The 13,340-nt window shown below is 52.5% G+C and overlaps 2 protein-coding genes across 2 annotated transcripts; both read left to right on the top strand.

Moving 5' to 3' along the window:
* Positions 1-145: 145 nt before the first annotated feature.
* Positions 146-3,533, top strand: IWZ02DRAFT_520194 (ankyrin repeat-containing domain protein; the record flags this gene model as incomplete). The annotated part of the gene is made up of 5 exons (XM_066770762.1): positions 146-420; positions 484-843; positions 868-901; positions 999-1,999; positions 2,075-3,533. 5 exons carry the CDS (start codon positions 146-148, stop codon positions 3,531-3,533), a joined length of 3,129 nt encoding a protein of 1,042 aa, XP_066622579.1.
* A 6,385-nt stretch (positions 3,534-9,918) lies between these two features.
* On the top strand, positions 9,919-13,244 carry IWZ02DRAFT_379051 (40S ribosomal eS12 domain-containing protein; the record flags this gene model as incomplete). Its single annotated transcript, XM_066765021.1, has 4 exons — positions 9,919-10,017; positions 10,140-11,672; positions 12,691-13,003; positions 13,120-13,244. 4 exons carry the CDS (start codon positions 9,919-9,921, stop codon positions 13,242-13,244), a joined length of 2,070 nt encoding a protein of 689 aa, XP_066622578.1.
* Positions 13,245-13,340: the final 96 nt, after the last annotated feature.

Below are 13,340 nucleotides of genomic sequence, written 5' to 3'. Positions count from 1 at the left end.
GGATGGAAAGAAGATGGGCCTTGACGCGTCGCCTCTTAAGAAGGACCAATCTTTGGAGCTCATTCTTCAACTCACTGCCGCAACCCCGGCAACAATACTAATAGACGGGCTCGACTAATGTGGTTCTCAGCAGCGAGGGGCAATCATGCTGGCTTTCGAAGAGATCATCGCAAAATCTAGGTATTTCGTCAAAGTCGTTGTGTGTAGCCGGGAAGAAAATGACATCAAAGATCGCCTCGGCCACGCACGAGACATTTCCTTGACCTCGAGGCAAAACGGCAAAGACCTCAGCAGGTTTATCAAATTGAAGGTCAAAGACTTCATCACAAAGTGGGGTCAAAAGCCTGGAAAGAAGCTTGATGAGCTAGCTGAGCTGGAAAAAGACATCGCCTGTGCTTTGGAGAATGGAGCACAAGGAATGTAAGTTTCTTCTTCAGAAACGGACTTGTGCAACTCACTCGAACTGTTCTAATCCACTGTCAGGTTCCTTTGGGTCACACTCCAACTTGAAGCTATACGAGACACCGAGCAAGTAGTGTTTGATGAAGACATACGCGATGCCTTGACCCATTTGCCCGTGGGCCTGAAAAAGTCATTCGATGCTGTTCGTGGTCGCATCACTTCCATGGAGAACACGGCTCAGTCTGTCGCCCTTTTGGTCCTCAAGTGGCTACTTTGCGCTCAGCGAACGCTTAGCGTCCAAGAATTGGTCGCAGCTGTCTCCGGGGGCATTCGAGGTAAAAGGCAATTTTCGGTAGCTGAAATTCTCAGCTGCTGCTGTGGTCTGGTCGTCCTGGACTCAGAACTAGACGTATTCCGCTTGCCGCATTTGTTAGTAAGAGAGTAAGTGTTTCTTTCAAACTCGAGACCGTCTCCACTTACCGATTTCGCTCCTATCAAGGTATCTCGAACTGCTTCAAGAGTTTGGCTCTGTTGAAACACACTCAACCGTCGCCACAAGATGCTTGAGTGCCTGCATCTGCGGAGATCCATCCTAGGATGTCTTGATCAACTACTCCACAATCTATTGGTCTGCTCACTGCGAAGCTGTTGGGGTCTCTAATCGAGACGCTGCCCTGAAAGCAATGCTGCTGAAATTTTTCACAGAAGAAGAGCATTTCGAAGATTGGCAGGAGAGCTTGGCCGACAAACTCAAATCGCAAGACGTACGCTGGCATGGTGATCTTATCAAGAAGCTGAATGCAGTACCGAGCTCACCTCCCTCGCCCCTTTTCGCCATCTGCTGTTTCGGATTATCGGAAGTGCTCGAACACTTGACTGCTAGCGGCTTACTGCAGGACCTCGAACATTTCAACAAGCATAACGCTAATGGGCTTTACCTTGCAGCTCACTTTGGACATGAAGTTATCGTCAAAATCCTGATTGGTCGCGGATGCGACGTCTCTGCCGTTTGCGCGCGATTCGGGTCCGCCGTTAAGGCTGCCGCATTCTTTGGACATTGCAGCATCGTTCAACTGTTGCTCGAACACCACGCAGCAACGGAATCTGGCCCCGGCGACTTTTCCAACCCTTTGCAGGCTGCCTTGGCCGGTGGCCATGAGGACATTGTCGAAGTACTACTTCGCAGCGATTTCAAATTCTCAACCAACGATGAATTCGACGAGGCATTGCAGTTTGCCGCCTTCAAAGGTCATGCAAGGCTGGTGGAGCACCTGCTGCAAGGCAAGCTTGGTGATTATGTTCCAAGTGAGAGCCATGATCCATTGCAGGTTGCACTGCACGGCTGCATGGAGAAAGAGTCGAAAAGACAGCTCCAAGGATACCCAGACATCAACGCGGAAGTGGGGTACTTTGGAAACGCTCTTCAAGCCGCCATCATAGGCGGAAAACTGAGCCATGTCCAGCTCGTCCACAAGGCAGGCGCAAGTCTCGATTCCAGAGGGAGTTTCGGCTTTCCAATCCGCGCGGCCGCGATCGCTAGCAGGGACGACATTTTGCTGTGGCTCCTTGATCAAGGAGGCCAAAGAGTGTGCCGAGAGTGACCATTCCGAAATTTCGTCAATGCCAATCTCCGAGGGTGCTCGAGTCGGCCTGAATGCTCATGTTTCTTTAGCAACATGATATCGACTTCACTTCGACGACGCCGTCTTCCCTTTCTGGAATCAATTGTCCAAAACTTCCCAGACGTCGGTGACCTCGGATCTATAGGCCCCAGTATTCTTCAAGAAGCTGCGTATCATGGTGATGTAACTACTGTGGCTTCTCTTCTCGATAAGGGCATAGGAACGGCGTTTTGTGACCAAGCACTCATTAGAGCCGCTTCTGCCCGATTCGACAGCGAATTCGAGCAGACTGGCAACCGGTATATCCCTCCTGCAGAAGCTGAGAAGATCTGGCTTGATGGTATGCTGGAAGTAATTCGCATACTGGTGGAAGCCGGTGCCGAAGTGAAGCCTCTGAAAGAAAAGGAACAGTCTTTTACTTCTCAGATTTTTCAACACGGGACTCTCCAATTTTTGGAGCTTCTAGACCGTCGGGGCCTGGCCATTGTCCCCCACGGTGACTCTCTTGAGTTTCAAGAGATTCTGCAAAAGGCTTCAAATGTGGGAAATCTGGATGCCGTCAAATATCTGGTACAAAAAGCCCACAAGGCCGATCATACAGGACATCCAAGTTATGCGCCAGCTTTGAAATCTGCCGTCAATGGAGGCCAAAAGAATGTAGTCGAGTTCCTCTTAGATCTAACTCTAAGCGGAGACATTTTCAATGTGGTCGATGACAATCCGTTGTTGGAAGCGACCAGAGTCAAAAACTTGGAAACTACACAGTTACTCCTACGGGAGATTGATCACAATCCTTTGGTGATTCAGGCAGCTCTCGAAATCATGTTCAAGGGTGAAGACATGTACTCCTATGGCTGGTGCTCTACCTCCTCCGAGGAGCCAGAAAAGCAGACCCGAAGACTCCAAAGCTTGTTGCAGTCCTTGAGGTTTAAGACGGATGTTAGTCCACTGTGTACTCGCTTCCTCTCCGACGCCCTCGCGTCTTTGAAGGAGGGTCCGTTAGGTCTCTTTCTGGCCCATGGAGCTAATCCAAACACCAAAAGTGCGGAAGGCAGTATTCAACTCTACCAAGCGTCGAAGAACAATTGCGCAGCTCAAGTCAAAATTCTGCTCGAGTCTGGTGCGAATCTGAATCTCGAAGGCGGGGAATTTGGAACTCCTCTGCATGCTGCTGCGAGAAAAGGCGCACTCGATGTGGTAGATCTACTTATCAAGGCTGGTGCGGACGTCAATCACCGATTTGGACACTATGGATATCCTTTGACTGCGACAATGACTGGAAGCGGCTATGTTGAGAGATATCTTCTTCGACGAAAGGATATTCGCATTGCAGAACTTCTCGTCGAAAACGGCGCTGACGTGGACGCACAAGGAGGATTTTACGGCTCCTACGAGTGTAGGCAACGAGCAGGGCGTCAAGGTATTGCTCAAAATGGGTGCCAATCCAAGCTTGAAAGGGGGCAACTACGGCTCAGCATTGAAGGCTTCGAGACACAGGTGCACGGATGACTGTCATCATGCGGCCTTTGAGGGCATTTGGAAGTATGGTAGTGACATTGAGACAAAGCATAGGGAGAGAATCACGCAGCTGCTGCTCGATGCTGGCGCTTCGGACTCGGAATAGTCATTTCGATGAGGATCATGCTTCGAGTTTCCTTCATCTTGTCACAATGGAAGATAGCGACGCTTCTCCGACCCCGAGATGTTCCTTATCACATTCATTCATTCACGCCAACTTGGAAACAACAATCTAAGAATCTCATTGGAGCAACACGCCGCAAAAAAACGACATGACCATTGGGATGGCTGCAGGACAGGAGAAAGTGACGTTGTCGCCGAAGACATTCTCCCACAGTATTGGCAAACTTCGCGCAAGCCCCGATTCGTGAACGCTTGGAAGTTCGATGGTGATTCTAGTGACGAGTTGGAGGAGCAGTTGTTATACCCATTCGTCTGCCTTTTTTTCCACGCTGGTAATGTTCAGCCAGATAAACAGCGAGCAGATGTCAGGGGTTGAGAGTCATAAGCCCTAGACACGCCCCTGACACTATATTCGCATGTACCTCCAAGCTGTTCACATGCTGCAAAGTGTCAGTTGACTGCGCAAGGGCTCTTGGGCGTGAGCACAAAACCAACCTCTTGCTGCCGTTGTGCTGTTGAGAAGAACAGCAGGACGCGAGACAGTTATCCGACGACGGAAGGAAAATCACAGAAGAGTTCCTTGACCCTCTGTCTCCTCCGCCACGGAGTCATTTTCTGGACTGTGTGGGCCTCGGACCGACCCTAACACCATACTTTTTTTCTCTTCCGCTTGTTTTCCATCCTTCTCGTTTTTGTTCCGCATCCGCTATCTCGCGGTCTAAGGACCATGGCCGCGGCGAAGAATAGCAATATTGCCTTTCAAATATCTTCATGATCTTCATCAAAGACGACTGAAAACATTCAACTATGCCGGGTTTGCTGGCAGATGCGTCTTTTCTCTCTGAGGACGAACAGGAAAACAAAAGTCAAGATAATGCTCGCATAAGAAAGCGACCAAACAGTGCACAGCTCACAAGCGCAGGAGTGGCGCCTCTCTCAGCGTTGAGCCAGACTAGAGCACTCTGCTCGCAGAATTGGAGTCTGACTTAGAGAGGCCGCGAGGAGCTTTCATACCGCTTCGCCCGTGATCCTTCTGTCTTCAACTGGATCACGAGTCCGAGCCATGCGAGAAGCTCGGAAATTCTGTTGGCAGCCCCGGTGGACCCTCTACACATGGCAGACGGAGGCAATGAGCCTGACAGGCGTTTTGCATCTGACAGCATGAGTCACGGGCAGATGGCTCGCCGTCAGTGGGAGCGGTGCGTATAAAGCCCGCCTCACACTTCGCTCTTCTCTCCTGAATTCAATGGACAACTCGACACAACTCGTAAAGAGAAGAGCCCAGAAGTGAAAGCTTACTGTCTGGCTTCTCTGGTTTCAAATCACACTGCACCTGGGTGTCTTGGTGTGGGACACGCTATCCAAGTCTGATCGATTCTCCCTTCAATTCGTCATTTTTGAGCGATGAAAATAAAGCCCAACGCCACATCTTTACCAAAAGCGCCTTTACGCCACGCCGCACTCCTGCTCTGAACCAACAGCTCAATCGAGATCAAAACGAAAACAGAAGAACCACCACGCCAGCGACAAAGACACCCTGCAGCAAAGTCAGTGGTTCCATTTTGAGCAAACCGGTAAGAAACACAATGTTGCTTCGTTGTTGGACATTTTTCCTTCCACTCAGGCGGAGGGAGTATCGTCTTGCTCACTGACCAGGGAGCTGAAAGTTAGAGATCTTTTACACTGCGCAGTCAAGCGTCAGGGGCAGTCATGAGCAAGCCGCAGTTGGACACATGCTCTTTTTGCTTGAACATTTGACAGCAGGGCTACGAGCTCGTGGTTAAGTCTGTTCTCTGCTGCGCTCGTGATGCCGTCTCGTTTTGCGGCATGTCCCAAGGGCGTGGTGTAAAAACTCTAGCGACCCTCTATCCAAGCTCTGCCTGCACCCAACGAGTTACAACATTGCAGTACAACCTTCAAAAAGAACTTCCACTCTGTACTCTGCAACAAGCTTCGTTTCAGCAATGACACTTTCTTCTCTCTAGCTTCCCTCCATCCCACGCCTCTTCACCACGTCCCCGCCGCAATGGTGACTGCTCCCCGCACACTCCAGCACTATCCTTTTTCGACGCAACGCCGCAGCATTCGAAAATGATGAGCCATAGCATCATCTCCCAGCGTCGCAACACCATCTCTCTAGCCCGTAAGCGATGCGCAATCATCTCCCATGCTCAAGACAGCAAAACCGCAGCAAAACACCAGTGCAACTGTTCATGCAGGAAAGCACAACAGTAATGCGAATCGCTGCCTCTTCTGGTGATTTACACGGTGCATGCCGTTCGCAGCAAGCAGCAACAGATATGAGAGTAGGAAAGGAAAGGAAAGTAGATGAAGAGTTCGTAATATACACGTCGCCTAAGTGTAAACGACTTGATTGCGTCATGCTTCATGCGTCGATGAGCTCACTCACATGGATGAATGCTCCCAATTAATGTCCCTCCTTAGGTATAAAAGAACACTCCCGCACACGTTCATCTTCCCTCCTACGACCAACGCGGCGCAACGCAATGCACGCAAGACAACCAGGACCGACTGTGTGTACGTGCTGACCAAGACTACTGCGGTTTAGTTTAGTTTAGTTTAGTTGCGCGTCATGTTCCACTTTTCTCTCACATTCTCTTGTATTCAGTGTGCGCAGCGGCATCATTAGCAAATGATGGAGTCCTACATCACTGTACATTGCCGGCTGTATGTATGTATATGTATCATATGACTCCAAACCGCCATCCAAGCCGAAGGGTCTTGGGTGTATAAATCCACATTCTCTTCATTTCTCTGCCACTATTCAAAGCAAACAAGAGGAGAACTAGCCAACAAGTGTCGCACCAAGATCGACTTGTCTGCTTTTGCCTTTGCTTCTCATACAATCAACGTGCTGGGCCACTTTTGTCTTTTCGCTCCTCCTGGACCCACTCGGCCACGCCAGCCAGCGTGGACACGTCAAGGAAAGGAAAGGGGAAAGGGGCTATGCTCATCATCAACGGCCGATGCTGTTTCTCACCATTGAGCGAAAAAGGCTGGGTGCGGCAGCACAGTGTAGCGTTCTTGCAAGAACGAGCAGGCAGAGAGTTAGGTACCTAGTCAGAAAACCGAAGCCCAAAGGACCACGGCCAAAAAAGTGGCGTTCAGCTCCGCAGCTGGGAGACAGTGAGTCATGTCAGGTGTTGTGGTGCTGACGTGGATGACAACTGCCAGTGCGAGAGCAGAAAGCAGAAGTGGGAAGTGAAGGGCTACATTTATATCCCCACGACTCCACGTTTGGGAGGCCAGGGGGCGCGTGATGGCGGCGAGGCGCGCCGGCTTCGCTTGCCCTCTGTTCCCCCTGTGACATTCTTGTCACTTGTGATTTTGACCTACTTTTGCTCGTGGCCGGCTCGTGATCGGCGAACAGGTAATCTCAGAAGATTTGCGGGTATAAAAGCTCGACCTCAGACCTACCTTCTCAGCATTCAACACAGGCGCTTCAGTCGACGACCTTCGCTGCAGAATCCGACTCTGTTGCGTTATGGTTGCAACAGATCCGGTCAGAGAGGTTTTTCTTTCCATCTCTCCGGTTTGAATCTTCTGACTTGACCGGCGAGGAGGGAGTCTGGCTAGGGACATACTAGACACAATGTTTTGAATAAGTGATGCTCTCTACCTTTCAAGAGGAATACGGCGCGCTGACGAAAGTTTTTGATGTGGAGTGACTCGATGCAGTGATGAAGTCTCACTAAACGGAGGATTTTGGCGAGTTACGCAGTCTTCAAATCGGTAGAGCCCTCGCCAGATCAAAAGTTTAGGAACGGCATTGCAGAACGCTCCAACACCACAGTATGCTTTTTGTGGACGTTTCGTGTTTGAGAGTGTAGGTTCCTAGCTCAGCGCAGAAGTGCCGACAAGATTGTCAAGGTGGATTTATACAAGCCCGCTTAGCTGCCATGCGGTCCAAAAAAAAAAAAAAAGCGGCACACCAAACTCGCGCCAAGGCCACTACCACCACCACATAACTCACTTATAATTGATGCAAATATCTATGTAGGGGTAGTATAGATATTCTAATGTACTGATATGGTTAGTTTATATATAAATAGCCTTACTAGACTCATAATAACATATAGGAGTTAGTATACATAGGAGTATATCAACTTAGATAACACATATGGGAATTATCCCAAGAGACTTAGGGACTATAGAGATGTAGATGGTGAATATACTAGTAATTATATTAATTAATTTTAAGTAGTATTGGTAGAGTTATTAGTTGTTGTTGTTGGCGCGAGACAATGTGGTGTGCCGCTTTTTTTTCGGACCGCGTGGCTGCGTGGCTGATGACAGGAATGCAAGCGGAGCCGCGTGACGCAATGTCGGTTCGGTCTTGGGTGTTTGTTTTCCATGTGTCGACGGTCAAGCGCATGCAAAATGACGTCAACTGACGATTTCTGCGTTCCTCAAAACCGCCGTGTCCCTCGGACAACCTGCATGTTGCCATCAATATGAACGACGACGGACCAGAATGGTTAGTGTTGATAGTGTGCAGTGTGCTAATTTTAGCAGTGGATTTTGGGACAAATTCGGGCAAAAAATTGGTGTCAGATAGACGAGTAAGTCAGTGACTAATAAAGAAAGGGATTCCAAAAGTCGAAACGCTATAACGCACCATGGAGTTCCAGATGCAGTAGGCAGCACGTGCGCCCAAGGCCGTTGGGACCTGTTTCGGTGGCTCTAATTGAATCCCTGGGTCGTCTTGCAGCTGTTGGAGCACGCACGAGGCTAACCATCGACGCTAACCCAAAGTGGAAGGGGGGTTCATGTCCGGCGGGCTGCTCAATCGTTTGACAGCCCGAGGGCCTTTTTGACAGGTGGGTTGGACCATGGTTGCAGCCGCGACATGGCAGCAGAGGCAGCATCGTGACAGACGGGTGGATGCAGATACGGAATTGTAGCGTCATGCTATTCTTGGACGAGCGGGCGGGACGATCGAGGTGGGTGCCTGAGACCAAGGCAACGACTCGAGCTGAGCGCAGCACGTGGATGGTCCGGGAAATCATTCTAGCCTCCACAAAAGCAAATGTTGGATCAAGTGACTGAGGCATCACTTTCAAGCAGAGCCAAAAGGACGCTGCATCGACAAGGCCATCGGGCCGGGCAGTTGAAGGCAATGCATGATGAAAGCATATGCGTGAACCAGTCCACAAGCGGTCTAGGAAGAGGCCTGTCCCTGCTGACGTCGGCAGCCAAGGCATGCCAACCAGGGCAGCACTGTCGCGGCGACGGTCCAATCCAACAGTCGAATTCCAAGGCGGGGACGCGATGCAGAACTAGGCGCATGAATATTAGGTGTGCGGCATCCCCGCACTCGACCACGATTACGAGTCGATGCCGGGCTTGGATGAACCGATGGGGAAGAGGACAGGAAATAGAGTGGCTGAGATAAGAGTCAATCCATGATGGACATCAGGCAGTCGGTGTCTTTGAGCACGGCTGGTGACGTGTAAGAGCAATCGGCAGAGACGGTGAGCGTTGCAAGCGGCGAGTCGGCGGGGAATCAGGAGCACCTCACACGACGGCATACTGTCCGCCGGGCGATTCTTGAATGCTCGCCGTCGAGGGAGAGTTGCAAATTAGCGGGCACGAGGAAAATAAAAGTTTTGTCCGTTGGTAGTAGCATAAGATTGCGGCTTGCTTGTGCTTGCACCAGTGGCTGGCACTGGCCAACGACAGGCACGACCCTCAGCCCACGCCGCTCACCTGCCTCGACCGACATCAACGCCCCGTTTCTCCCCCAAACACAAACTCTCCTCCACCCACAACTCGCCCCATTGCCTGCTGGACCTGTCGTCTCTCTACTCAAATTCCTCACGGCTTCTCTGTCCCGCGCGCGGCCAACTCGTCGTCACCGTCAGCACCCGCTTGGCCCGCGCGCTTGACCTCATCCCGTGCAATTTACCTTCCCCCCGACCGCCTGTCCATGCGCTGGTTATCGAGCGCCACAAATCCTCTCTCCTTCTAGCCTTCCTCGAGGTCAGTCAGTCTGCCGATGCTACTCCAGTAGCCGCCTCTTTTGCTCGCGCCAGCTGCCGTGGAACATTGTCTGCGTGCGACGAACCAACGAGGCGCCTCATCACCATATCCCTGTCGGCCCCTCTCCTGCCGCCCTCCACTGGCCTCACGCCTGGATACCTGCGAGCCCGCCAACTTCCGCCCCAAACTCACCTCCGGTCACCCTGAGCAGTGCTGCTCCTGCAGCTGTGTCCAAATGCGCTCCATGGCCATGGTCTCTCCCTCGCCGGCCGTAACCACCATAACCCCGCCGAGCAGCTCCCATGGTGACCGCAGCTCGTGGGACCTGGCGGTTCCGCTTGATAACGAGGTGCGTGGTTGCCGCCACAGACACACACTTGTCCTGCATTCTCCTGCGCACGCTTTGCCTAGGCTGGCTTGCGACATTCTGCGTCAAGATCAAACCCAACTAACGTCATAGCCGAACTCTAGAACCCGCTCTACGACAAGACCTACATGTCACACGATGCCTCGGCCAGATTCACTGGCAAACGCCAGCTCCTCTCCAACCAGCCAAATGGGTACCCTCGATACACCCAACTGCGCCGCAACGAGCCGGTAGAACCATATCGTTCAAACCCCATGCCCAGCCGCGTCGAAGCGCTGGGAAAGAATCCCGGCTCCAATGGGACCACGGGCAGCGAGTCTGACAGCTTGTTGGATTTGTACGATGGTGAGCATCGGACCCGGACCATGGGCTCCGACGCGGACGACCTGGACCTCGTCGAGCAAGATCAGTCGCACTGGATACACCGCGACAAATTGGCAGAAATTGAGAGAACCGAGCTGGAGGCTGCGGGCTTTATTCCTAGGCAATCCACCACGACGAGTCGATCAAGCAGCAGGTCGCGGCCTCCACGTCGGAAAAAGGAGCCCAGTTCCCATCTGGACGATGGTCTCATTGCGGAAAAGAGTCCCAAATTGAGTTCCATTTCACCGCCGCCTGGACGAGCCCAATTTCAGGAAAACCCAACTAGTGATAGATCCTCTTCCGTGGATGGAGCCGATCGTGAAAATGGATCACGTATCCCCCGCCCTGCGACATCCAAGATTCCTATTCCAAAATCCACTCCAGCGACGAGTCCAACTGGGACGGGAAAGCCTCGCAGTCGCAGTGGAAGCGCCAACTTGTTATCAGGGCCGCCTGCAGAGGCACTCGCCATGCACAAGACTCGAAAGAGGGGTGGCAGTGTGGGAAGTCAGGTCTTGCTGGATGACGTGTCGGATCCTGGAAAATCAACGGGGAGCGATGAAGACAAAAAGACAAGCAAAACTTCTCCCGCCAAGGCCAGGACCCCGAGGAACAAGACTCCCACCTCAGCCAAGAGAGCGGCCAGCAAGCCTCGGACTGCCTCGAACCAAAAGCAAAGAGCTAATTCTGGCTCCAGGCCCCGCACGGCCTCTCGTCCAACGACTGCTCGCCCTGAAGGCGAAGCGCCGTGGATTGCTACCATGTACAAGCCAGACCCACGTCTGCCTCAGGACCAGCAGATGCTGCCCACTCACGCCAAGCGCATGGCCCAAGAACAGTGGGAAAAGGACGGCAAATTTGGAGACACGTACGACAGGGAGTTTCGGCCTCTCAACGACTTCGACTTTGGACCGAAGCCACCGCAGTCTCCTTCAAGCTTGCCTCAAGAAAGGGAAGCTTTCCAGGCGACGTCGGCACAGCCTCAAGAACAGAACAAGATGGAGACTCCCAAGTCGGAGAAGCCCGAAGAAGATGTCAACTGGCCGCTCTCAAGCCCCGAACCAACCGAAAAGATTGAAAAATCACCATCCCGCAACAGCCCCAACGCAGAGCACGGAGGCTTTAAACTCACACCCAGCGTTTCTCCTCCCCCACCGCAAAACGGGAGCCCCGCCGCGGCGCCCTCTCCGCGCATTGGTTCGCCCATCCGCGTGCCCGAGGGTCCGGAGGAAAAGCCAGGCAAGAAGCCAAAAAAGAGCCTCTGCTGCTGCACCGTCATGTAAGGGCTCGTTCAAAACCTTTTGCTCGTCAGCGTTTCCTTGTCCTTTATTTGGATTTCCATCATACCCATTCCCGAGCTCTCAGCTTTATACAGCGACGCTTTTACGTTTCCTTTGTGTTGTTGCAGGCCCGGGCGTTTTTCTGGTGCGAAAAGGCTACATACCACCAAGGCGACTTTCCTAGCTTTTGATCTGTTGCATCGCAGCGCGCGCGCAGGGCGTTGTCCTCTCCTTTCCATTTCGTTTTCTTTTCTGCTTCTCTATGTTTGACAGCATGGCGCTTTCAGCGAATTGCAAGTCCATTTCCACGAGCTCCACCCCTATTGTGGGTGGCGCAGAAGTCGAAATGCTGCAAAAGATCTTGATAACCGATTTTTAATCAGTTGTGCACTTGGAAGCCCTCGCGCGCGTTTGCTTTTTTCCTTCTGCTTTTGCTTCGCAATTCGTTTTGGAAAGGCAAGACGAGGGATGTTTCTGTGCATCCCAAACTGTAGATTCAGCTGGCTGTAAATGAGAGTAGCATCGCTCTCGAAAATTGATCAAAGAGGTGCGGTCGTGACAAAGTTTGATGGCACGTGGATAATGGCTAGTGCGAGCGTGGTCATGGAACGCCCCATGTCGGGTGTGCCTGACTGGTCTCGGGCTGAGACAGACGACAACAGTCGACTATTTTGACAGTGAGAAGATGAGCGAATGGGACGGTCACATGACCGGGATCATGCCAAGCCTCGCTTGCGGCACAAACGCCGGTCCGCGATTTCCAAAACTTTTCGAAGAGCTCTACACCACGACGCGCATTTGCTAACCCCACCACCCACAAAAACAACAACCCGATCTCTTCGAGGAACCCCGACATCACCACAAACCCACACTCAAAATGGTAAGTCCATGACGCGGTCGAAGCGGGCCGGTGAATGGCGCCGCAATGGCTCGCAGCAGCAGCCTGGCGCCCTACCTTACCTCATCTCCCATTACCTCTCTCAACGAACCCCACTAACACCTCACCTCACAGTCGGACGGAGAAGAGCAACCGCAAGTCGAGCAGCAGGAGGTTGAAGTCAGCGCCGATGCCTCGTCGGGCCAAATGTCGGTCCTTGACGCGCTCAAGGGCGTCCTCAAGATCGCGCTGATCCACGACGGCCTGGCGCGCGGCCTGCGCGAGGCCAGCAAGGCGCTGGACCGCCGCCAGGCGCACATGTGCGTGCTCAACGAGAGCTGCGAGGAGGAGGCGTACAAGAAGCTCGTCGTCGCGCTGTGCAGCGAGCACAAGATTCCGCTCATCAAGGTCCCTGATGGCAAGCAGCTCGGCGAGTGGGCTGGTTTGTGTAAGTTGCGCCCCGCCCCCCATCAATTTCTCCATTCAACTTGGGTGAAGGGGAAGAATGGAAAGGATTGTGGGAACTGTGGGGAGCATTGGCTAATGCGTTTGATTGGGAAACAGGCCAGATCGACCGCGAGGGCAACGCGCGCAAGGTCGTCAACTGCTCGTGCGTCGTCGTCAAGGACTGGGGTGAGGAGTCGCAGGAGCGCTCCGTCCTCCTCAACTACTTCCAGACCGAGCAGTAAGCGTGTCGCCTCGCTGCGTCATGTTTGCTGTGCCCTCTGCTGCCCCCCCACCACCACTACCAATGATCACCAACATTAGCTCTGCCAATTCTCTTC

The sequence above is a fragment of the Phyllosticta citriasiana genome, assembly GCF_038021145.1.
Source record: "Phyllosticta citriasiana strain CBS 120426 chromosome Unknown IWZ02scaffold_7, whole genome shotgun sequence".
In the NCBI taxonomy this organism is placed as follows: Eukaryota; Fungi; Ascomycota; class Dothideomycetes; order Botryosphaeriales; family Phyllostictaceae; genus Phyllosticta; species Phyllosticta citriasiana.
Note: the sequence above shows the minus strand (reverse complement) of the source record. Positions and strands in the feature narration are given on the sequence as shown.